Raw genomic sequence first — 24,557 nt, 5'->3', positions numbered from 1 at the left:
AGGAAAATGGTGGAGGCTCAATAAATATTTGTTGAAATGAATCAAGAGCATATTCTTACATGAATTCAGAAGGATGTGAAATGAGGAATGTGCTGATGACCCCAAAAAAGAGGCACTAATTAGGGAATGGAACTCTTGGCCCAGTTCCAAAGCAGGGGTCATCAGAGTCAGCTGCACTGATGAAAATTCAGAGGTGAACCAGGTTCTGGTGATGACAAGGTTCAGGTTGTGGTCAGAAACATTGGTTGCTGGAGTGGATATGTCAAACTGTTGTTGGGGCTGAGCTGAATGCATGTGGTGTCTGAATGTGGGTTCTTGAGATAGTTATTGAAGGTAGTTCCAGATTAGAGGGAGGGTCTAGAAAGAGAGGAGCTGAGTCCTCACTGAATGTTGGGGAGGGATTTAGGGAGGGTCAGGGAGGGTGGAAGTTGTAATAGCAGGATGGCATGGGTTTCCGACAAGGAGGAAGGAGTTTCCACATGAAAATGAGGAAGGAGGGCTTTCCACATAAAGATAGAAATGTGATATTCAGGCTGGGTGTGACAGATACAGAGGTCCCCTCCCCTTCCACCACCGCCAGCAGATAAGGAGTGTGAAGGTGTCAGGAGCCACCATCACAGAGGGCCTCTGGGGTTAGGGCCATAATCTCCAAAGACAGCTGTTAGTTGCATTTATTCACCTAGTTCGAACTAGAGGCTGGTGGTAACAAGCCTCACCAAGGACGGGGGAAGCCCGCAGCCAGGAGTGGCTTAGGGGTATAGCTTGGGGATCTGGGTCATCTCTTAAACAGCTTCTACATTCCATTTAAGGAGCAGGGACTCAAAAGAGATAGGGAAGCCTTTAGTGCTCTGGGCAAATGAGACCATTTCTTCTCTTTTCCTCCCTCTCTGAAGCTTGCTTCCTGGCAAATTGTTTTTTCAGCTGCTTTACAACAAACAGCCCAGGACTCTGCCTCCCATCTGTCAGCTAGCTTCACTTTTCTCCCCAGAGTCTGATTTCTAGATACCAATGCTGCAAGCTCTCTGATGACTTTCATCCCTCCATCCTTTCTTAGCTCATGAGAAAATTTCTGTGTGTACATAGCTGAAGACACTTTGCATGCCACTCTCTCTATATTGAAACAAAGGTCATCTGATAATAAAGATTGTCAACCAACTCCCAAACAAAGTCTAGCTGGTAATTGTCATTCACAAGATAGTGAATTCACTCTATGGAGTGCCATTCTTAGTACTTTTGTCTGAATGAACTGAAGTTCTCATCCACTCTCCCTGGTTTAGCTTCTTTTTTTTTTTTTAAGATTTATTTTATTTATTTCAACCCTGCCTCCCCTGCCCATTCCCCCTATTGTCTACTCTCTGTGTCCATTTTCTGTGTGCTCTTCTGTGTCTGCTTGTATTTTCATTAGGCAGCCCCAGGAAGTGATCCTGGGCCCTTCTGGAGTGGGAGAGAGGTGATAACTCTCTTGTGTCACCTCAGCTCCCCTGTTCTGCTATGTCTTCTTATTTCTCTCCTCTGTGTCTCTTGTTGTGTCATCTTGCTGTGCCAGGTCTCAGCATTGGCCCACACACCTGTGCGGGGTGGCTTTTCCTGTGTGAAGTGGCATTCCCACGCAGGGCAGCACTCCTGTGTAGGGCCGCATTCCTGCATGGGCCAACACTCCGCATGGGTCACCTTGCCACGAGGGCCAGTTTGCCCTCACCAGGAGACCCTGGATATTGAACCCTGGACCTCTTATATGGTAGACAGGAGCCCAATTTGTTGAGCCACATCCATTTTCCATAGTTTAGCTTTTCTTAAAGCAAGTCTGACCATCTAGTTTCTCCCAATCTCCCCTCTCAACTTCTTGAACAATTGCCAGATTCTCTTGCCTTCACAGTCTGACTTGGGAGTGGATAGTTTCTCATTCATTAGCTCATGGCTAGGTATCTATCAGTCTTTTTCCTGGGTTAGACTTGGACATACCTCATTTTCGGGTATAGCGTGGAGAAGGAGCTGCAAATATTTCTGCAAATATCATCATTGCTCTGTCCTTTCATATCCAAGATCTAGTACCTCATAGAAGAATAGATGTTAGTCACGGTGTGTCATTGTCTCAATCCCAAGTCAGCAAAAAGGGGATGTGGGTGGTGAGGAGAGTCTCTGTTTGGGAGATGTGCCAAACCCCAAGAAAAACGCAGCCCCCAAAATGGTTCTTGGCATCATGGCCCAGGCCCTGGGGTACCCCAGGAGAGGGAGATATTAATGCCACCTCATGCATTCAGACCGCCCGCCCTAGGGCAAGAGGGGGCTGCTATAATTGAATGCTTCCCTGGTGAAGAAGGTCTCTGGTCTCTGCCAGCACATTATGTTTCTAGAATTCCCTGATTTTCTTGGTGGTAAGGCTAAAGGTGTACAGTGAAGCAATTTCCCCAATGATTGGAACATGGACCAGTGGAAATTCTTTTTTTTTTTTTCTGGTTACCAGAAGAAAGCATTTAAGTTTCACTCATGATATTAAAAATTAATTACAAACACAGCTTAACAAACCAGACAAAAGCAACACATGCTCATTTGTAGTAACAAATGTAAATACTTCAGAAGTATACAGTTAAAAGTGAGTTGCTTTGCCCCTCCCAATAAATATTTGTTGAATGAATGAATAAATGGCACACCTGTAATTGAATGAATGATTGAATAATAAATCAGTTCTATCCAGAGAGACTTTGGCTCAAGGTAACCCCCTGAGTGGGCCTGCTGGCTTCCCTGAAAGTCTGGGCCTTTGGCCAATGTTTTATTTCTTTCTGGGATGGGCCCTTATCTCAGAGCCTTTTTCCCCTAGAAAATGACTCATGGGTTTCTGCGTTGACAAGTCCCTTAATGACAAGAAAGTGACCTCCTCTTACTGAAACAGGTGAGACCTAGATAGATTCCCTTGGGGTGGCCTGGCAGGGGTTAAGGGGCTCCTGGTGTAGCCAGCAGCTGGTTGCTATTCCCCAGGAAACAGCCTCCAGCAGGCTATTAGTCCCCAATTGTAATAAGCAGCCTGGAAAGGCTGTTGGCCTAGAGAGTGAGTTCAGGTTCTGGTCCTGACAGTGAACTTGCTGTGGGGCCATGGCATCCCTGTCTGGGCCTCAGTTTTCATATCTGTACAACAAGGTGAGGTATGTGGCAGACACTGGCCGATATCTGTCCAATAACCATCCTGCGGCTTCTTTCTTGCTAACAGGCCCCCAATTTTGGGGGCGTAGGATGGCATGGGTCTAAGAAGATGCCAAACCCCTTTCCAGCCTGAATGCTCGTATGCCCGAGTGTGTATGTATGTGCCCATGTGTATGTAGACTAGCACATAAATCTCATTCAGCCTAGGTAAATCACAGTAACTCCATTTCTCTTGCTAGTGATGATTTTTGACACATGATGATGTTCATACGGTCTACGTGGCTTTGGGCATGTCATTTAATATTTCTGTGCCTCTGCTTCTTCTCTAAAATGGGGATGGTTTTACCTTGCAATGTTTGCTTGTAAGGCTTAGAAATAATATCTAAAAGACCCAACATATAGCAGGAGCTAGAGTAACATTTCTTAGACGCAGTTTATTTAATACTCAACTTTTTTTAAAAGGCACTCAACGATGACAATTATCTTATTAACTCTGTTTGCTAATATAACTACTCCCACTCAGAAAACTTATCAGTTATTGTGTTAAAAGCATATTTTGTTCCATAAACAAGATAATTTCAAAACTTTGAGAATGTTGGTTGTAAAACATTGAGACTTGCTGGGTATATGGAAAGTCGATTTTTAGGAAACACAGAACTCCCTAGCCTCTTTCCTGAAGGTTCTTGTGCAGTGGGTCTGGGATGAGGCCAGGGCATCTGTGAACAAAGAGCCCAGTGGATTCTTATCAGCTGGTGAATTTGAGAATCACTGATTCAGGAGATAAATTCTAATCCTGACTTTGCCCCTTACCTCCTGGGCAAGTCATCCTACTTCCATAGCCCTGGTTTCCTCATCTGTTAAATGATAATAATATTCCTAACCTCAGTGGTTTGTAGCAAAGGTTAACAATGGTCTCCAACTGGTATTTTGCCCTGCATGGGACACTGGGCATCATCTGAAGATGAGGGCAAAGAAGGCCCAACAATGATGACAGTGTACACAGACTTAGGGCAGGTTGGTCTGGCTGTCTTGGGTTGGGTTAACAGTAGAAATTTAGTGGCTCCTGGTTTCAGAGGTTAGAAGGCTTGGTTTCTCCTGGAATCAGTATCTTTTGGCCAGCTGGGGTTCCTTGACTTTTCCATCACATAACAATGCACATGGCATTTCTCTTCTGGGTTCCAGTGACTTCCAGCTTCTGGCTGCTACCCTGTGACCTCTTCCAATGAAGATTCTTGAGATGATCTTAAGTGTTAGACAGATATGGGGCCAACTACCCTGAATCACATAGTGAAGTTATTTCCTTTTCCACTGTCTTTCATTTTTTCAATAAACTTAAGGGGAAAGGATCATATTGGTGCTACTATGCCTTTATTACCTCTCCACACTTTAGTACCTCTCCCCAACTTCTTTTTTTTTTTTAAAGAAAGAATGAACAGGCCCTGGGCCCAAAGCCTTTGGTGTACAACAGTAAGTTGTTAGAAAAGAATAGAAAACAGAATAGAAAATAAATGAATTTTTAAAAACAAGTCAGTTTTATTGATATATATATATTAATAAAGCATACAATCCAATTCACCCAAAGTGTACAATCAAATACCAATCAATGATATTTGGTATTAGTCACACAATTGTGCATTTATCAACTCATTCATTATCAGAGCCTTGTTTTATTATCTATGTATTTGTTTTTGCTGGTACTTTTAAGTTAAGCAAGTGATCCTGATTTTCCATTTGAGTGGTATTTAAAATTCCCTTTTTTGATATGTTATTTAAACTAAAATGAAGGTTGGTTTAAAGAAAAACATTAAGTAAATAATAATATAGTACATGGCAAAAATTGGGATGGGAGTATGCAAATGCCTGGTGTTTGGAAAATGTGATAGCTAGTATCATAGTTTGCCAGACTGCTATGTCAAATACCACACACGACTTGGCTTAAACAAGAATTTATTGGCTCTCTCTTTTAGAGGCTAGAAGACCCCAACCAAGGCATCAGCAAGGTCATGCTTTCTTCCTGAGTCTGCAGCAATCTTTGGGGTTCCTTGGCTGGCATCTCTACCTCCCATCACAGGGGATCTTTCTCTCCTTGTGCCTGCTCTTCCCATTTCTGCTGACTTCCGGCTACTCTTTTAAACCCTCCAGTAATATGGATTAAGGCTCAACCTAGTTCAGTTGGGCCATACCTCAATTAGGATCTTAGAAGATTCTATTAATAAATGAGTCCATACCTTAACTGATGATACATCTTAAAGGGTCCTATTTACAAATGGGTTCATACCCAAAAGAATAAGGATTAAGATTCAGAACATGCCTTTTGTTGGAAGTACATATATTTTTTTAAAGATTTATTTTATTTATTTCTCCCTCCCCCCCATCCCCCCGTTGTCTGCTCTTTTGTGTCCATTTGCTGTGTGTTCTTCTGTGTCTGCTTGCATTCTTGGCAGCAATGGAAATCTGTGTCTCTCTTTGTTGCATCATCTTGCTGCATGAGCTCTCTGTGTGTGCAGCACCACTCCTGGGCAGGCTGCCGTGTTTTTTTTTTTTCACACAGGGTGACTCTTCTTGCAGGGTGCACTCTTTGTGAGTGGGGCTCCCCAACGTGGGAACACCCCTGCATGGCATGGCACTACTTGCGTGTGGCAGTGCTGCACACGGGCCAGCTCACTACCTAGGCCAGGAGGCCCTGGGTTCAAACCCTGGACCTCCTATATGGTAGGAAGATGCTCTATCAGTTGAGCCACATCCGCTTCCCAGGGGGTACATGTTTTAATCTACCACAATTGGGTATACACCCCTGCCAGAACCCCAATCCTTCTCTGCATTACAGTTCCTTCCCCTCCCCTACCCCTATTTTCTACTCCTTTCTTCTTTTTTTTTTTAAAGGAGCTTTAGATTACATAAATGTTACATCGAAATATAAGGGTTTCCCATAAACCTCCTCTTCCCCTCCCATACTTTCCCCCATTAACAACATCTCTTATTACTGTGGTATATTTGTTGCAATTGATGAGCACAGGTTGAAGCATTGCTAGTAACCATGATTTGTAGTTTACATTATGGTTTACACTTTGCACTGCATAATTTTATAGTTTTTGACAAAATGTATAATGGCTTGTGTCCATCATTACGATATCATGCAGAATAATTCCAATGTCTCCAAATGCCCCATGTTACACCTATTCTTCCCCCTCCTTCCCCACAAAACTTCTGGTGACCACTTTCTTTTTATAAATGTTAAAGTTCTTCCATTAATGGAATAATAATAAGTCTACTTGCGTCCATAGGTGCAGTCTCCCATTATGTTTGTTCATTGCTCAGTCTCGAGGATTTGGGGATGGTGATGCCCACTGTACTTGTGACTGAGAGGGGGCTTAGATCACATTCTCCTCCGTTCTTATGTCTCCTACTGAGAATTTCAAGGTCGACCATTTGTGGGTCTGAGTTTGGGAAGGAGGTGGGAGGGGATTGTACATAAGAGGCCAAGTGCCTGAAATCAGCTGGGTAGTGAAAGTTCCTCTCTGGCCCCCAGGTCACCACAATGCCAGAATACCTGAGGAAACGCTTTGGTGGCAACAGAATCCCCATCACTCTGGCCGTGCTCTACCTGTTTATCTATATCTTCACGAAGATCTCGGTAAGGTGGGGGGACACAGGCTGGCCATGTTCCTGCAGCACAGTGAGAAGATAAGCCACAGTCCATTGCTGAGGGTATCCCCTCCCCACCCACAGGCTCTTCCTTGTGGGCAGGCTTCAGGGAGGTGAGGAGAGCCTCTACCTGGATGGAGACGGGAGGAGGAGAAGGATAAGCATAGGCAGAGGAAGTAGGGATAAAGGGCTGGTAAGGTCTCCCCTCCCCATGCCCTATCAACTCTTGGGTGGGACCTTTATCTTCCTTTTGTGGTCAGGCAGTGATCATCTGCTAATTAGATGTGCTCATGGTCAATTAGACCTGCTCTTCCCTGACCTTTGAACTGACAGATCTGGAAAAGTGGCAAAACACAGATGCATTGCACCCTTTGAGCACATACCACTCAGCTGGCTTGACTTACACTGAGGCCATCTCTACTTCTAGCTTCAGACACCTTGCCCTAGATGAGGGGGCAGGAGGGAGCAGAGGAAATTCCATCCAATCTAAACATCAACAACTAGGTCTATGCCAGCTCCAGAGACAAAAGTTCCTGTCTAGAATGCTCACTGGCAGTCTGGTGGGAAGATATGGGGCAGACTTCATAAGAGATGTTGCATCTGAGGAGGAGTTTGCCAGTTAAAAAAAGAGGGATTGACATTCCACACAGACGAACTTGTACAAGAAAAGGCTTGGAAGCACAGATGAGCATGACTAGTTAGGAAAATAGGGAGTATTTCAGAATGCCTGGAGGACTGGGAATATGAAGTGAGTAAAGGAAAATGAGGCTTGATAGGCAGGCAGATCATGAAAAGCCTAGCATGCAACTCAAACTAAATTATTTAGACTTTGTCTTGGGAGAAATGGGGAGTCACTAAAGAGTTTTAATGGGAAAGAGAAGGATGATATGATCCTCATGATATTTAATAAATGATATAGTGTGGAGGGTGAAATGAAAAGAACCAAAAGTAGGAACAAGAAGACTAATGAGGAGGCTATTGTATTGGCCTAGGTGAACCTTATTAAGCTCAAACTTAATTGCCCGCAGAGCTCCACTTCAGAGACCCCTGATCTGGGCAGAAAGGATAAAGGAAGGTTGATATATGACTCTTTTGTATCTGCCAGAATCTGGGCTTTGGCTTAGTCCTGGGGAACCTGCTCTGCAAATGTCCATTCCCCTGTACTTCTCATTTATTTATTCATTCATTCATCTGATCAACTTGATGTCCTTACAGGTGGACATGTATGCAGGCGCCATCTTTATTCAACAGTCTTTGCACCTAGATCTGTACCTGGCCATAGTTGGGCTGTTGGCCATCACAGCTGTATACACTATTGCAGGTATGTCTCAGCAATGGGTAGTGCTGGGAGAGATGGTGGGCAGGAACTACACACCACTTCACCTTGTCTTGGCTCATTTATTTTATTTTTTCGATGCTCTAGTACATTAAAGTCATTTATTCATTAAACCTCACTCCATTGACCCAGATACGTAAGATTTATCTTGGCCATTATCCAGAAGGCAAGGGTTGCTTGATAACCACAGTTATATAGAGCTATTTTCCATTCGTTGATTTAAGAACTGTTTCTTGAGGACAAGCTAAGCATTGAACATGCACATTCACAGGCACTGTGCACAGGTGGCTAATAGACTACCACAATTCTGGGGCCTGAAGTCTGGGCTTCTAGAAAGGAACCTGGCACACAGTCAGACCTCTACAATGATCTCTTTTTGAATATTTACTTTATTCTGCTCCAGCCTTACCCTTATCTGCTTTCTCTTGTTATGACACACACACACACACACACACACACACACATCCATATATCCTATTATGTTCCAGTTACCATACTAGGAGATGGGGTACAGCAGTGAACAAGACACACAAAATCTCTACCCCAAAGTGGGGAAAGAGAGACAGACAATGGATAAGGAAATTAATAAGTAGTGCTAGGATATGTTATTATAACTGATAAGTGTGATGAAGGAAAATAAAGCAGGATGAGGAGATAGGGAGGAGCAGGGGAAGACTTTTGTTTCTTTTTAAATATAAATGCTCAGATAAGGCCTCCATAAAGTAATATTTAAACCAATTTTCAAGGCTGTGAAGGAAATATTAATGAAAAGTTCAGGAGAATACAATGCCAAGCAGAGTGAAGGATAAATGTAAAGGCTCTGAGAGGAGAACATGTTTTGCTTGTTTGAGGACTAGCAAGGGGGTGAATGTGCTGTAGCTGAGTGATCAAGTGGTTATGGGGGTTGTGCCCTACTCAACTCCAGGGGTGCCATTCACAGAAACAAGAGTTGCCTAAGGGCAGGAGAAAAGATTTGAGAGGTGGGCAGGAGCAAGAGTCTTGTAATAAATAAACTGAGCCTATATTTTGTTGCAAATGCCATGGGATGCCGTTGGAGGTTCTAAACAGAAAAGTGACAAATTGTAATTGCAAAGGCTTCTGATGCAGAAAAATCATAGCCAAATTCTCAGAACTAATAGAAATCATGTGCCTGGAGCATGGAGAAAGGGGACAGGTAGTGGCAATAGCTAATTTATTTTTGTTTCTTTGTTTGGGGTCTGTCTCCCCGACTAGACTGCAAGCTCCATGAAGTCAGGAAGCATGCTGTATTGTTTGCCTCTGTATCCTGACAACCTAAAACTACTTAAGTGCTCACCTGATATTTGGTGAATGGTTGAGTCAAAAACTAAACATCGCTCCTGGCTCCTGATAAATACATAATAAATGTTAGTATAGAAATGATGGTGGGTTTAAGTGGTACCGAACATCAAGCTCTCATACACTCAGGCTGACAAAATGCGTGTTGGGACAGGAGAGGAATGGGGATAGAATCCAGGCCAGGCCTCCTTCCATTTGTGAAAGGGCCTTAGGCACATCCCTGCTGCCAAGGAAGGAGGAATCATTGGAGGACATCACACCCATGTGCAGTTTAAATTTTTTTTTAAATTTAGAGCAGTTGTAGTTTACAGAAAAATCATGCAGAAAGTACAGAGTTCCTATATATCCTGCGCCTCCCATACAATTTTCCCTGTTATTAACATTTTGCATTTGTTATAATTGCCCAAACAATAATATAATTATAGTATTATGTATAGTCTATACTTTACATTAGCACTCACTCTTTTTCTTAAAGATTTATTTATTTATTTCTCTCCCCTCTCCCCCATCCCTCTCTCCTCCCCCCCACCCTCACCCCCCACCCCAGTTGTCTGTGTCTATTTTGCTGTGTGTTCTTCTTTGTCCACTTCTGTTGTTGTCAGTGGCATGGGAATCTGTGTTTCTTTTTGTTGCATCATCTTGTTGTGTCACGTCTTTATGTGTTCGGTGCCATTCTAGGCAGGCTGCACTTTCTTTCGCACCAGGCGGCTCTCCTTTCGGGGTGCACTCCTTGTGCATGGGGCTCCCCTATGTGGGGACACCCCTGCGTGGCATGGCACTCCTTGAGTGCATCAGCACTGCACATGGGCCAGCTCCACCTGGGTCAAGGAGGCCCGGGGTTTGAACTGTGGACCTCCCATGTGGTAGATGGACACCCTAACCACTGGGCCAAGTCCGCTTGCCAGCACTCACTCTTTGTGTTGCATTGTTCTATGGTTTTGTTTTTTTTTAAGTTTTTATTCTGGTAACATATACAACCTAAAATTTCCCATTTTAACCACTTTCAAGCATTCAATTTGGTGGTGTTAATTACATTCACAATGTTGCACTACCATCACCACCACCATCATCACATTACCAAAACTATTCTATCACCCCAAATGGAAACTCTGTACCAATTAAACCTTAATTCCCCATTCCCAACCCCAACTGTCCCTGGTAACCTGTATTCTCATTTCTGCATGTGCATGTCATTTAATTGCACAGTGACTGTCCCACTAGAATACCTGTTTGTATCAGATAAGTATCCCTTCTCCATTAGGAAGGAGGAAGGCGGGGAGATAAAAGGGAAGATGTTGGAAAGGTCATTCTATCAAGTTGCCTATGGCTTTGCTACCATTGTTGTCATTACGAAGATTTTCTAGGTGACAAAACAAACAAGAATCTATTGAGGCAGAACACATAACCCTGTTTGTGGAGTCTACTAGGGCTCTAAATAACTAGTACTCACATCCTTTCTCCAGTGTTAAAAATATAGATATTCAGAGCTCAGGGACTCTGTACTTGCTTTATTATGTATTGCTGTACAACAAACCACTCCCAAATTTTGGGACTTACAACAATGGTTTATAGCTTTGCACAAATCTTTGCATTGACCAGATGGTTGCTCTGCTGGCCTCACCTGAGTTCACTTGAGTTGTAGCCATATGGCAACTAGAATGGCTAGCTGGAACAAGATGACCTCACTTGCATGGCTGGGGATTAGCTTGGGTGGTTGACTGGGGTCAACCTCCATGGTAGCCATCATCCTCCATTGGGCGTGATTGGGCTTCATAAAGCGTGTCAGTCTCAGGGCAATAAGAGAGTAAGAGCAAAGGGGGTGGGGTATATGGGAATCCCCTTTATTTTCGATGCAACATTTATGCAATCTAAAGCTTCTTTAAAAATAAGGAAAAAAATAATGGTAAGAAAAAAGAGAGTATGAGTACAGGCTGCAGGGGCTTGGAGCTGCACATCATTTCCACATTCTTTTATTTTTTTAAACAAATCAATTCTATTGATACATATTAATAAAGCATAAAATTCATCCAAAGAATATATTCAGTGGTATTTGGTTTAAATACATAGTTGTACATTCATCACTTCAATCATTATTAGAGTATTTTCATTATTTTAATCATAATAATAAAAAATAAAAAATAGACAAGAACATTCTTCACCTATCAATCTCTCTGTGCTTCCCCTGACATACATAGCTGCTATTTCTGGCTATTCTTGCACATTTATTTGTTTGCTTTAAGCAGTTTTATTGAGATATATTTACATACCATATGCTCTGTCTAAAGTATATAAAATCAATGGCTTTTAGGATAATCACAATGTTGTACATTCATCACCACAAAAATTTTTATAACTATTTCATTACTCCAAAAAGAAAAACTCCACCCCCCTTAGCTGTCACCTCTCCATCCCTCTATGGGTCAAAGCAAGTCCTGTGGCCAAGCCCATATTTAAAAAGTAGAGAAATACACTTCACTCGACATAGCAGGAGCAGCAAAGTCACCTTGCAAAATGTCCATACATACAGGGAGGAGTTATTGTGGCCTCCATCTCAAACAATCAATGCTAAGACATTTCCTCAGTCCAGCCTGAACCTTCCAGCTTCCCTCTGCTACCTAAAGTAGCTCCTCCCCTTCAGATTCCTGACCCTCACTCACCTCAGTGCTCATCCCTCCCCTTCCAGGTGGCCTGGCTGCTGTGATCTACACAGATGCTCTGCAGACACTGATCATGCTTATAGGAGCATTGATCCTGATGGGTTACAGTAAGTGGGGTCACTGGGGTGGGTGATAGCACCTCTTTCAAGCAGGGACTGCTGCTGCCACCATCTGTGAAGAGGCATACAACACAGGGGGTTCTTGTCACAAGTTGCTTTGCTTGATGCATGCTTATTTTAGCTACAAGAGATTTGTGCTTATCATGGAAACTTACTTTTTTTTTTCTTTTTAGGTGGCACTGGGGATTGAACCCAGGACCTCATACATGGGAAGCAGGTGCTCAAACCATTGAGCTACATCTGCTCCCAACACATTCTTTTTTAAGTAAGAAATTAGTAATTCCTTCTGTCCTAAAAAGAAGAGAAGGGACAACTCTTTCTTACAGAATAATTCCAGTCAATAAATGTCAACAGGGTGGGAGAAATTAAAAATCATCATTAGAACACCACAGTAATATTGCAGCAAGCAAGATTCAGTGATAAATGCTAAAGTCAGTGAAAGTTTATGGAGGAAACAGGATATTTGCCCAGCTGCAAAATATCTTTCCTCAAAAATTTATTAATTACAAAGGGAAAAATGGTCACTTTCCAGTGGAGAAACCTGGCAGATATGACCATATCTAAGTGTCAAGGTTAATATCACTGGTAATAAGACATTTGACTTTCATGTGCTTCCTAATGTGAGGTACCACGAGGATGCAACATCCCCTCTCTGCTATTCTTGCCAAAATACTTTACATCACCCTAACTGATGAAACATCAGACAAACATAAATTGAGGGACATTTTACAGAATACTTGACCAGTGTTCTTTAAAAGTGTCAAGGACATAAAAAACAAGGAAAGACCAAGGAATTAGAGGAAACTAAGGAGATGCAATAAAAAATGAAATATGGAACCCTGGGTTAGATCCTGAAATAGAAAAGAACATTAGTGGTGAAATCTGAATAGGCTGTAGTATAGCATTGTGCCAATATTAATTTATTAGTTTTGATAATTGTATTATGGTTATATAAGATGATAACATTAGGACAAGCTTGGCAAAGGGTGTATGGGAGCTCTCTGTACTATTTTTACAACTCTTCTATGGGTCTATAATTACCTCAAAATAAAAAGTAAAAAATGTAATAAATTTATTAAAATGCATGTGACCCAGATGTGTTATCTCATTTAATGTTCATAACAACCCTACGATATTAATATTATCATCACCCTCATTTTTCAGGTGAGAAAACTAAACAACTTGCCCAAGGTAGCATAGCTAAAAATGGCAAAGCTGGGATTCAAACCCAGGTAGACTGACTTTAGACCTCATGCCCTTAATCAACATATTGTATGGTCACAACAGTGAGGGATAACATGGTAATAACATTTGTGGGGACAGTCTGGGAGCAGGCATCAAGGAGTACAGGCAAGAAGTTCCCTGTAACTTTGTACTTTTCTGCATAGATTGAATTTTGTGCAGGTGTTACTTTTGTCTTCTTAATGAAAATTCAAAGAGATAATCATGGAAAAATAAATTTATTTTACAATATGAACAGCAACAAAAATTGCTTGAACAAGAAATGTTATGGACTCTTCTGAAGAAGAAAATTTTGCTTGTATATATAAAGAGGACCTACGGCTGAGATATCAGTCAATGGCCCAGAGTCATGTGATGTGAATTTTTATACCATCAGTAAGCTTCAGGATCTCCCTGTGTCTCCAATGAGAGGTAGAATAGCATAGAAGTTAACAGCACAGATGCTGGATCCAGATAATAATTGGGTTCCAATTTTTACATGTTTCAAGCCTTGGTTAAGAAGATGTGATCTTATGACTTAAGTGACCATAGGCAATTTGTTTCTCTGTTCCTTAGTTCTGAAACAGAATAAAATTCTACCTAAAGAATTGTTGTGAGAATTAAATGAATTAATGTAAGTAAAGCACTTGGGCCCACTTTTGGCTTAGAATAAGTGTTCAATAAGTATTATCTTAAAAAATACGAGGAGATAAAATTTGGGCTGACAGCTGTGCAGAACAACGATTTCAGCTGTACATCTGAGAAGTGATTTTGGTGCCATCCAAGTGTAAAGAGAGTGGGTCTCCGAGAAAACCATACTGTGTGTGTGAGAAAACCTAAATCTAGCTAGTGGTCCATTCTTTAAGCTTTTAAAAGAATATAGGTCCGTTTATTCTAAATTGTAGATTTATTGGGATGAAGTAGCTTGTAATATTCCCTTAAAGACCTTTAAATGTCTATGGAATCTGCAGTGATTTTCCATCTTTAATTCCTGATGTTGGTAAATTTGTGTCTTCTTTTTTCCATGGTTAGTCTGGATAGAGGTTTATCAATTTTACTGATTACTTCAAAGAGCCATCTTCTGTGTTGGTTACTTTTCTTTACTGATTTTCTGTTTTTCAATTTCATTTATTTATATTCTTTACTATTTATTTTCTTTAGCTTGCTTTGGGGTTAATTTATTCTTTTTTCTAGTTTCTTGAAGCAGAAGATTAGGTCATTGATTTGAGGCCTTTCTTCTTTTTTAATATAAAGCATATGATGCTTTAATTTCCCCCATGCACTATTTTAGGGCATTCCTTAAAGTCTGATACATTGTGTTTTCATTTTCATTCAATTTAAACTATTTTCTAATTTCCCTTGTGATTTCCTCTTTGACCCATAAATATTTCATGTTTTCCAGATAGTTTATCAGTTTTTAGGTTAATTCCAAGAGTTTTTTCCTGAGGAAAAATAATATAAGTTTTTTAGGAAGTATTAGGGATCAAACCCACAACCTTATACATGGGAAACAGGCACTTAACCACTTGAGCTACATTCACTCCCCCCTAGAATATATTTTTGCATGTTCTTGTGTCTTTTAGATTTGCTTAAAATTATTTTATGGCCCAGAATATTGTTTATTTTGATGAATGTTCAACATATACTACAAAAGAAAATGTATTCTGCTGATGTTTGGTGTAGTGTTTTTATATAACGTCAAGTTGGTTGAGAGTGTTGTTTAATTCTCCTATATCCTTACGGATTTTTTAGTCTATTTTTTTCTGACAATTACTAAAAGAGGGGACTGGTGTCTCCAAATGTAATTTTTGATTTTTGTATGTCTCCTTTCAGTTCTATCAGTTTTTGCATCGTGTATTTGGGACTGTCTTGTTATGTAAAGATACATTTAGGATTATTATGTATTTTTGGTGAATTGACTCCTTTATCGTGCAACATCCTTCTTTATACCCAAAAATTTCCTTGTTCTAGAGTATAGTTTGTCTGATAGTAATACGACCACTGTAGCTTTCTCTAGATTAGTGTTCACATGGCATATGTTTTTCCATCTTTTTATTTTAAACCTATCCATGCCTTATAGATAACATGGGGTCCTTGTAGACATCATTTAGATTGTCTTGTGTTTGCTCCAGTCTGACAATCAGAGATCTTTTACTTTGTGTCTTTAGACTATTTATAGGATTACATTAGAATCTACCATCTTGTCAGTTGTTTTCTATTTGTTTCATTCATTCTGTAGTTCAATTAATCTTTATTCAAAAATTACTTGGGTGGTGACCCTAGGGTTTACAATATACCTTTAATTAATCACAGTCTGCCTTTAATAATACTATACTGCTTCATGTATAGTTTAGGAAACTTATAATGTTATACTCCCAAATCCTTTCTTCTCATATTTGTGCTGTTTTGAGCTATTGTTGTCATACTTTTGTGTATGTTACTAGTTTTGCCTTAGACAGTTTTATTTTTTTTAAATTTTATATATATTTTAAGGAGGCACTAGGGATTGAACCCAGGACTTCATATGTGGGAAATAGGTGCTCAACCACGTGAGCTATACCCACTTCTGACAGTTGTCTTTTAGCGTGATTAAAAAGAAGAAAAAAGCCTTTTATATTCAGTCTGTCTATCTATCTATCTATCTATCTATCTATCTATCTATCTATCTATCTATTTAATTTTAAGAGGGACTAGGTGAACCTGGGACCTCGTACATGAGAAGCAGGCACTCAGCCACTGAGCTACACCTGGTCCCCTTCATGTAACTATTTCAGGAGATCTTCATTTCTTTAGTTCTTCTTGTGCAGGTCTTCTGGTAATGAATTATCTCAGTTTTTGTTTGTTTGCAAACATCTCTATTTTTCCTTGATTTCTGAAAAATATTTTCACTGAGTAGAATATTCTGAGTTGTTATTTTCTTCCAGCACTTTCAAGATGTCACTTTATTGTCTTCTATATTGAGTATTTTTTGAGAAGTCTACTGTAATTCTTATCTTGTCCTTTGTCTGTAATGAGAGTTCTCCTCCCCAATGCTAAATCAGATCCTCATTTCAATGATTCCCAAGTCGTTCAAATGCATGTTAAAGTTTGAGAACTCTGCCCTACTTCATTTTCACCCAGACTGGGGCAATTCTCTTCTCTACTTTATACCTGCTGTGATCTCTATGGTGGGTGAAATTCACCTGCTTTATACACTCTCATGAGGGAATCTAGTTATTGACAAACACATACTCCTGACCATTACTACCACAAAATACTATTTTAAAAATAAAGATTTATTTTACTTATATATTTTTCTCCCAAACCCCTCATTCTTTTTGCACTTGCTGTCTGCTCTCTGCGTCTGTTCATTGTGTGCTTGTCTTCTTTTTAGGAGGTACCAGGAACCAAACCCGGGACCTCCCATGTGGGAGGGGGTTGCCCAATGGCTTGAGCCATCTCTGCTTCCACAAAATACTTTTTCAGGGAAGTAAAGCATAATAAAAATTTATCATCACAATAACCTTTTCTTTTTCTCAGTAGATATTGTTAACCATAAGCTTCAGCAAAGATAAGCCAGACTGCAGGTTAGCTGTCATTTCTATCCAAATGATAACACCAGCCCCTTCTCTTGAACACAGGAAAGACTTTCAGAATGTAATCAAATGAGAGTAATGTTGTTTTTAGGGATAACTTTGAATCCTTTCATTTAATGAAAACCAACAAATTATCTGCAAATACAGTAGTTAATTTTTTTTTAGAATAGCTAACATTTATGCCAGATGTTGGCAAAGCATTTTAAGTGCATTATATGCTTCAGTCCTTGCTCCTTTCCTCTATGAGGTTGGTGCTGCTTTATCCCCACTGGCAGATGAGGAAAGCCAATCCCAGTGAGGGGAAGTGACTTGCTCAAGGCCATAAATTACTTGGAGCACTCTTGTGATATTGTGAATTGACAGCAACTGAGAGTTTCAGAGGTGCAAGAATGCTTCCTTAAGGCAGGGTTTCTTAATTTGGGATCCATGGACAGAATTCAACGGAGTGTGTGAACTTAGATGGACAAAAAATAACATCTCTATTTTCACTAATCTATAACTGAGATTTAGCATTTTTCAGTGGTAAATGTAGGCAACAATCCACAGTAATGTAACGGTAGCTGTGACTTCCATACCAAAAGTTATCCCAGAGATTTTTATATTACATTACACTTGTTCCTGATGTATTGTGCTCTTAGCTACTTTGAACAAAGTCATTATTAGACCTACTGATGGATCTTACTATTTAATTGAGCAAGTACATTTTAAATACTATATCATCATTTTTTTATACTTTAAAAATTGTTTTCAATGTATTTGGTTTCCTTTACAATCTTATTATGTAATATTATGCTGAGAAATAGTTTTACTTATTTTAAAGATTTTCTTTAAAATATTTTAAAAATTCTCTTTAAGTATATTTTAAAATAGTATTTTAGAATATTATTCTGAGAAGCAATCCATAGGCACCATGAAATAGAAAGGAAGAAGGAAGGGAGGTAGGGAAGGAGGGAAGGAGGAAGGGAGGGAGGAAGGAAGGAAAAGAAAAAAGAAAAGGCTAAGGACCCTTATGGGGAACAACCTTCCTTGGTAGTTCTGCTCTAAGATTTTCCAGATCTCCAACTGTCCCCTCATCACTTGCTATGGATGGATATGAGTCCCTGGCAAACTTGGGCTTCCTCTGAATTCTAGGTTTTGCTGCAGTTGGCGGGATGGAAGGCCTGAAGGAGAAGTATTTCCTGGCCCTGGCTAACAACAGGAGTGAAAACAGCAGTTGTGGGCTGCCCAGAGAAGATGCCTTTCATATTTTCAGAGACCCACTGACATCTGATCTCCCGTGGCCTGGGATCCTGCTTGGCATGTCCATTCCCTCCCTCTGGTACTGGTGCACAGATCAGGTACAGGGCAACTGGCCAAGCAAGTGTCCTCTAGGGCACCTCTCTCCCTCCATCTCATCTCTCATTTGTCTTTTCCCATCCTTTTTCACTTCTTCCTTTCTATTGTCCCACCTGCTATTTTACTCCTTGCTCTTACTAATGCTATTGGGAAATCCAAAGCTGCTGATATTTGCAAAGGGGGAAGCTTAATACATTCTCCTTGGCGTCTCAAAGACCCATTAAGCAAGAGACATGATATATTATAAGCGAAGGTCAAAATGGATAGTGGATCTCATTTGTTCAGCACATACTTGCTGAGCACCACTCTGAGCACTTAGAAATCATGAGTGAACAAAACAGACAACAGCTCTCTGCCCTGGTGGAGCTTACCTTCCAATGGGAGTAGACAGAAAATATATACTGCGACGGTTTGCTCGGTTGGTAGAGGTGGGGTCTGGCTGCGGATGAGGGGTCGGTCCAGCTTGGGACGAGGGGTCGGTCCGGCAGCAGACGAGGGGTCGGTCTCACAGGGGTTGCACAGTTCGGCTGACAGGGTCGCCTGGCGAAGCCGGCGACGAGGGGGTTGCCTGGAGAAGCAGGCGATGAACTGGGGACAAGGGAGGCCAGGCCCTTGTCGGAGGCTCTCAGGACTGGAGGGCGCACGGCAGAAGAACTACCGCGGAGACAAGGTAAACACGCAAGTCCAACTTTATTGAGGGAGAGGCAACAGTTTTATAGGGGCTGGGGAAGGCTGATTGGTCGAAGCCACGCCCTGTTCTGATTGGTTGTTGGAGAAAGGTCAGTGGGCGGTACTGGATGGGGGAGGGGTGGTGGTTAGGGATTGGCTGTTGCTGTTGCTGGGGGAAGTGGCAGGGTTTAGTGATTGGTGGCTGCTGTTGCTGGGGTAGAGGGCAGACTTGAGTTTCCCGCCTTGTGCCTGGCTGTTGCTGCTGTGGGGGGGAGGGGAAAGGCAGACTGGAATCTTCCGCCCTGCGCCTGCGCAGGGAGAAAGAAGAAGGGTGTTGCCTCATAAGGCATCGTGCGGCGCTATCCGGGAGGAGGGGCGGCCGCGGAAGCATGGCCGCCGAGAAGGGGAGACCCGAGGGCACTCTGCGCCCATGCCGGCTCCCTTCAGGGGTGGCGGTGAGTCCGACCAGCCACCCTATTATGGGGGCAGCGGCTTGGAATTAGGCCTACTGCGGCTGCTCCCCCGCCAGGCCAGCAAACCACACTTCAGCCCGAGGGGTGACCGCAATATACCAAAGACAATAAATAAGTGAACTGTGTGGGATATTAAAAGGCTATAAATGTTACATATATACAGAAGTAGAGTTGAGTAAGGGGGATTGGGGATATGGGAATGTGATTTTAAATAGGATGGTCACATTGATTGAATGGGAAAGTTTAAGGTCATGTCTATTACTAGATGGAAAGCTAAAAAATGTAACATAGGACTGTATACCATAGTGAAAACTCATGTGAAATATGAATATGGGTAATATTGTATATATAAAATTGTTTTTACAAAATATACATACAAATAAACTAGAGTGATGGAAACAGAATAGCAGCTTTCAGGGGTGGGGAAGCATAGAGATATTGAGAGGTGATGAGGATTTTTTTTGTTTTTTTTGTCTGTTTTTTTAATTGAAATAACGAAAATGCTCTAATAATGACTGAAGGGATGAATGCATAATTATGCAATTTATACCAAATACCACTGATTGTATACTTTGGATAGATTTATGCTTTATTATATATATCAGTAAAATTGACTTGTTAAAAAAAAAGAAAAAAAGAATTAGGATGGTCAAGGGAGGTGTGATTGAGCAGTGACATTTGAGCAAAGAGGAGAGCCTCTTCTTGTGTGGAAAGAGACTTTGCAGCAGAGGGAGCAGCCAGGGCAAAAGCCTTATATGTGAGAGGTGTGAAAAAAGCAACGAGATCAGCAAAAAGAAGAAAAAAATAAGGCCTTTGTATTGTGGGGGGCAGGATAGAATTGATGTTTGTATTTGCTTGAATATGCACAAAGGCACCCTAGATGAATGTAGATAAAAATAAGAAGAGCAGATACCTGTGGGAGAGGAGACTGGGCAGAGAAACAACAAAAATGGATGGAAGCCATTTCATTGCACACCTGTTTATACTTTCTAAGGTTTAAATCAAGTGCATATTTCATCTACTCAAATTTCTTTGAAATCTTTGTTCCATTTTGGAAGCGATACAGTATTGCATAATCAGGGCCACTGAGAGTCTAACTAAAGAAATGATCATGATCAAAATGATCAAAACTAGATTGATGCAGGAGACATTACAGAGAATGAAGCCTAGTTCATACCCATGGACCTGATCTTTGCTAACAGACCTGGAATCAATTCAGACCATGGATCTTTGAGATAGCGCTTAATATCTCTAAGCCTCCATTTCCCCATCTTTTAAATGGGGTTGCCAATAGTTACAAAATAGGGGAGCATGAGAAATTTGGTCACAGTCCTTTTGTTGCAGGTATTTTAATAGGCACACTATTTTTACAAAACATTACAATTTTTACTATGGTTTATGTTAGTGTTGGTTTTTAAATTAGCATGAATTTCACTATACATTTTTACATTGTGCAATGTCAGCTTTTTTTCCCTTCTTATTTTTTTGATTGGAGATGTTGTAGGTTTACTGAAAAATCATGCAGAATGTACAGAGTTCCCATATACTCCTGCCCCATTTTCCCTTGTTATGATCAGTTTGCATTAGTGTGGTCACTTTGTTACAATTGATGAAACACTATTTGATACTGCTTGTAGTGATGGATTTAAGCTATAGAAATCTCAGGAAAACATATTCTAAAATTGAATCCATTCCTGTGGGTGTGAACCCATTGTAAGTAGGTTTTTTGATGAGGTTTACTTCATTTAAGAAAGTGTGGTCCACCTCAATCAGGATTGGTCTTAATCCTATTACTGGAGTCCTTTGTAAGGGGAGTGAAATTCAGACAGATGGAGAGAGAAAGAAAGCCACAGGAAGCCAGAAGCTGAAACGTAGCCCGGATGAGAAGAAAGAGACCAGGAGATGCTGCCATGTGCCTTGGCATGTGACAAGCTAAGGACCCAAAGACTGCCAGCAGCCAACCCCAGAACACCAATCTTTGGGAGAAAGCATTGCCTTGACACCTTGATCTGGACTTTGTTTTAGCCTCAAAACTGTAAGCTAATAAATTCCCTTTGTTTAAGCCCACGTATTTCATGGTATTTGCTTGAGAAGCCTAGGAAACCAAACAAGTTCACCAGCTTCTTAATTTATAATTAATTAATTTGTAGAAATAATTACTTGAGCCTCATCAAAACTTTATTAGCAGGAATTCTGGTATCTACCGCTTAAAGTCCACCACCATCCCACCCCACCTGGACAGTTAGTTCAAAAGGGCTGGGTGTGATTCCAAATGCCAGGGAACCCTGCTACTTGCATCTTGACCACATGGTGTTGCTGCTGAACCAGATTCTGTAGAGATCAAAGAACATGCTGGTCCACTGTGCTGGTGCTGCCCTAGGAAACATACATCTTTGCCAGAACTGTACTTGGGTACATTTTAGAACAGAAGAAAGGCAAAACACCCTTCATCATTCACTGATTGCTAGCACATTCCAGATCTTCCTGGGCAGAAAGGTAAAAAGTAAATAAATATTGATGGTAATAATAGCACAAAAATATTTCTCTCTCCATTTGTCTAAATTTCATTCTGCTCATAAAGGACTCTCATCCTGATTGAGGTGGGCCACATCTTAACTGAAGTAACCTCATCAAAAGATCCTACTTACAAAGGGTTCACACCCACAGGAATGGATTAAGTTTAAGAACAGGTTTTTCTGAGGTTCCTACAACTTCAAACCACCACAACCTTATGATCCACTGTCACCAATCTCAGCTTTTTATATTAATTAAACTCAATTCATTCTCCTAATATTCCTTTGAGACACGTTCCATTGCCGGATCCTGGGGATTATCTTATAGAGTGACACCTTCCTCCCTGGGCTTGTGGTTTTTCAAATAGCACATTCTCTTAAATTTTAGTTATGTGCCTCTTAAATTCATGGGAGATTCCACTTTACAGTAATAAAAGCCAGAATTATTTTCAGGTACAGTTTTGGATAGATAAAGGGCTTTGTCTAACAGAACTATGAACTCTTTCATGTCTCTTCTAGATGGATCAGCTAGGACTGAAGCTTGGATGACTCTTGGCATCTTAGTGAAGCAATAGGAAGTATCCCATAAATTCTGATACCATTATATTTTACTACCCTGTTCTTAAGTGCTCTAGCCTCAATAGGCACATGGTTCAGAGTCCTGAAAAATGACAGATAATCATTAAACCAGCTGCTTAATAAGGACAGAGAACTTCCCAACTCTAGATAGAGAACTCCTCACTGCTCCCCAGGTTTCCTCAAATAACCCAACTCCTCATTTTAGGGTCTTTTGTCTGCAACATCCAAAAAATACAATTTGTGCATGTAAGATTACACTTGGTTGCAAGTGAGAAAAATTACCAAACTCAAACTAGTTTAGAAAGAGTGGGGAATTTATTATCTCGTGGAATATAAACTATAGGAGGCTGGGACGCAGATATGACTCAAGCAATTGGGCTCCCACCTACCATATAGGAGGTCCAGGGATTGATGCCTAGGGCCTCGTGGTGAAGGCAAGTTGGCCTGTATGGCAAGCTGGCCCACACGGAGTGCTGGCCTGTGCAGAGTGCTGGACTGCACGGACTACTGCCCCACACAGGAATGCTGCCCCGTGCAGGAGTGATGCCCTGCATAGGGGTGCTGGCACATGCAGAGAGCTGGCACAGCAAGATGACATAACAGAAAAAAAAGACACAGGGAAGAGAAAATAAGAGATGCAGCAGATCAGGGAGCTGAGGTGACACAAGAGAATGATTGTCTCTCCCACTCCTGAAGGTCCCAGGATCGGTTCCCAGAGCTGCTTAATGAGAATACAAGCACACAGAAGAACACACAGCAAATGGACACAGAGAGCAGACAATGGAAGGAGGGGGGAGAAATAAATAAATCTTTAAAGAAATATATATATATAAACAAGCTATGGGAAGCTAAACTAGCCTTCAGAAGCTACTGGAACCAAGGGCTCATTCTGGCTTCCCTTCCATCCCTCAAATTTCCTTCTCATCTATTGACTTTATCATCTCCTACTGCAGACCAATGTTCTGCACACAGCCACTGGAAAGCAGCCAACAACTCTCTAGGTCACAAATTTAAAACTCCTAGGGAAAGACTGTGACTGGCCTAGCTTGGGTTAGGTGCTGTCTTAGTTTGCTTGAGCTGCTATCACAAATACCACACAATGGCTTGGTTTAAACAATGGTAATTTATTGTCTCACAGATTTAGAAGCTGGAAGGCTTGCTTCCTCCTGGGATTGGTGCCATTCTTGTGCTGGCTTACTACAGTCTTGGGGTTCCTTATCTTTCCCATCACTTGGTGATGTCCTCTCATTTCCAGGTTGCTGCTGACTTCTAGCCTCTTCCTGTGGCCTTCTCTGAGCTTCTGGTTTCTTCTCTTTATAAGACCTTCAGTAATCCAGATTAAGAACTACCCACAGTCAGTTGGGCCACACCTTAACTGAGAAGAACATGTTCAAAATGTTTTATTTACAATGGATTCACACCCACAGGGATGTGGATTAAGATTAAGAACACATCTAAATTGGGGTAAATAACTCAATCTACCACAGGTGTCTACCCCTGGATCAATCAACTGTCCCCAAGATGATAGAGTAGCTATGTAGATGAGGCAGTTTTCAAAAGAAGGGGCAGGGGTAGGATGTTTTGAGCAGATAATCCCACTGATGTACATTATAAAAAAAAATGGAAAGAATTCCAGCTTTGTCCTGATCATCACAGCATCACAGTGATAATGATACAAGATGACACTTTCCTTCTTTTATTCATAGTTCATTGAACTAGCTCATAAAATATTGGTAATTCCCTAGGGCCTCCGTAACTTCTCCAGGCAGTTCAAGACTCAAAACCTAATAAGATAGTGGAGAAAATTTTGAACTCATATTAGTTCAATCTGAAGACTGGAGGAGGACTTGTGGAGACCAGTCTCTTACCCAGAAAACATTGTGAAACAAGTCATTCCCTTTGAGTGGATAAATCATGGCAAGACATTCACTTAACACAGAGGTCTTAAAGAGGGGTCAAAATAAGCCCTAGTGATCCTGT

General features: G+C 41.1%; 1 protein-coding gene across 4 annotated transcripts in view; it reads left to right on the top strand.

Annotated features, from left to right (window-relative positions):
- The window catches only part of SLC5A11 (solute carrier family 5 member 11), an 83,335-nt gene that overhangs the window by 29,467 nt on the left and 29,311 nt on the right, over positions 1-24,557 (top strand). For all 4 annotated transcript variants that reach the window (XM_004477078.3, XM_004477077.3, XM_058286255.2 and 1 more), the window contains 4 exons: positions 6,668-6,772; positions 7,999-8,104; positions 12,120-12,200; positions 18,140-18,345. In XM_004477078.3, the coding sequence (XP_004477135.1) occupies positions 6,668-6,772; positions 7,999-8,104; positions 12,120-12,200; positions 18,140-18,345 (498 nt within the window). The remainder of the gene's footprint in view (positions 1-6,667; positions 6,773-7,998; positions 8,105-12,119; positions 12,201-18,139; positions 18,346-24,557) is intronic.

The sequence above is a fragment of the Dasypus novemcinctus genome, chromosome 23 (genome assembly GCF_030445035.2).
Source record: "Dasypus novemcinctus isolate mDasNov1 chromosome 23, mDasNov1.1.hap2, whole genome shotgun sequence".
Lineage (NCBI taxonomy): Eukaryota > Metazoa > Chordata > Mammalia > Cingulata > Dasypodidae > Dasypus > Dasypus novemcinctus.
This window is presented reverse-complemented; position numbering and strand designations above follow the sequence as displayed.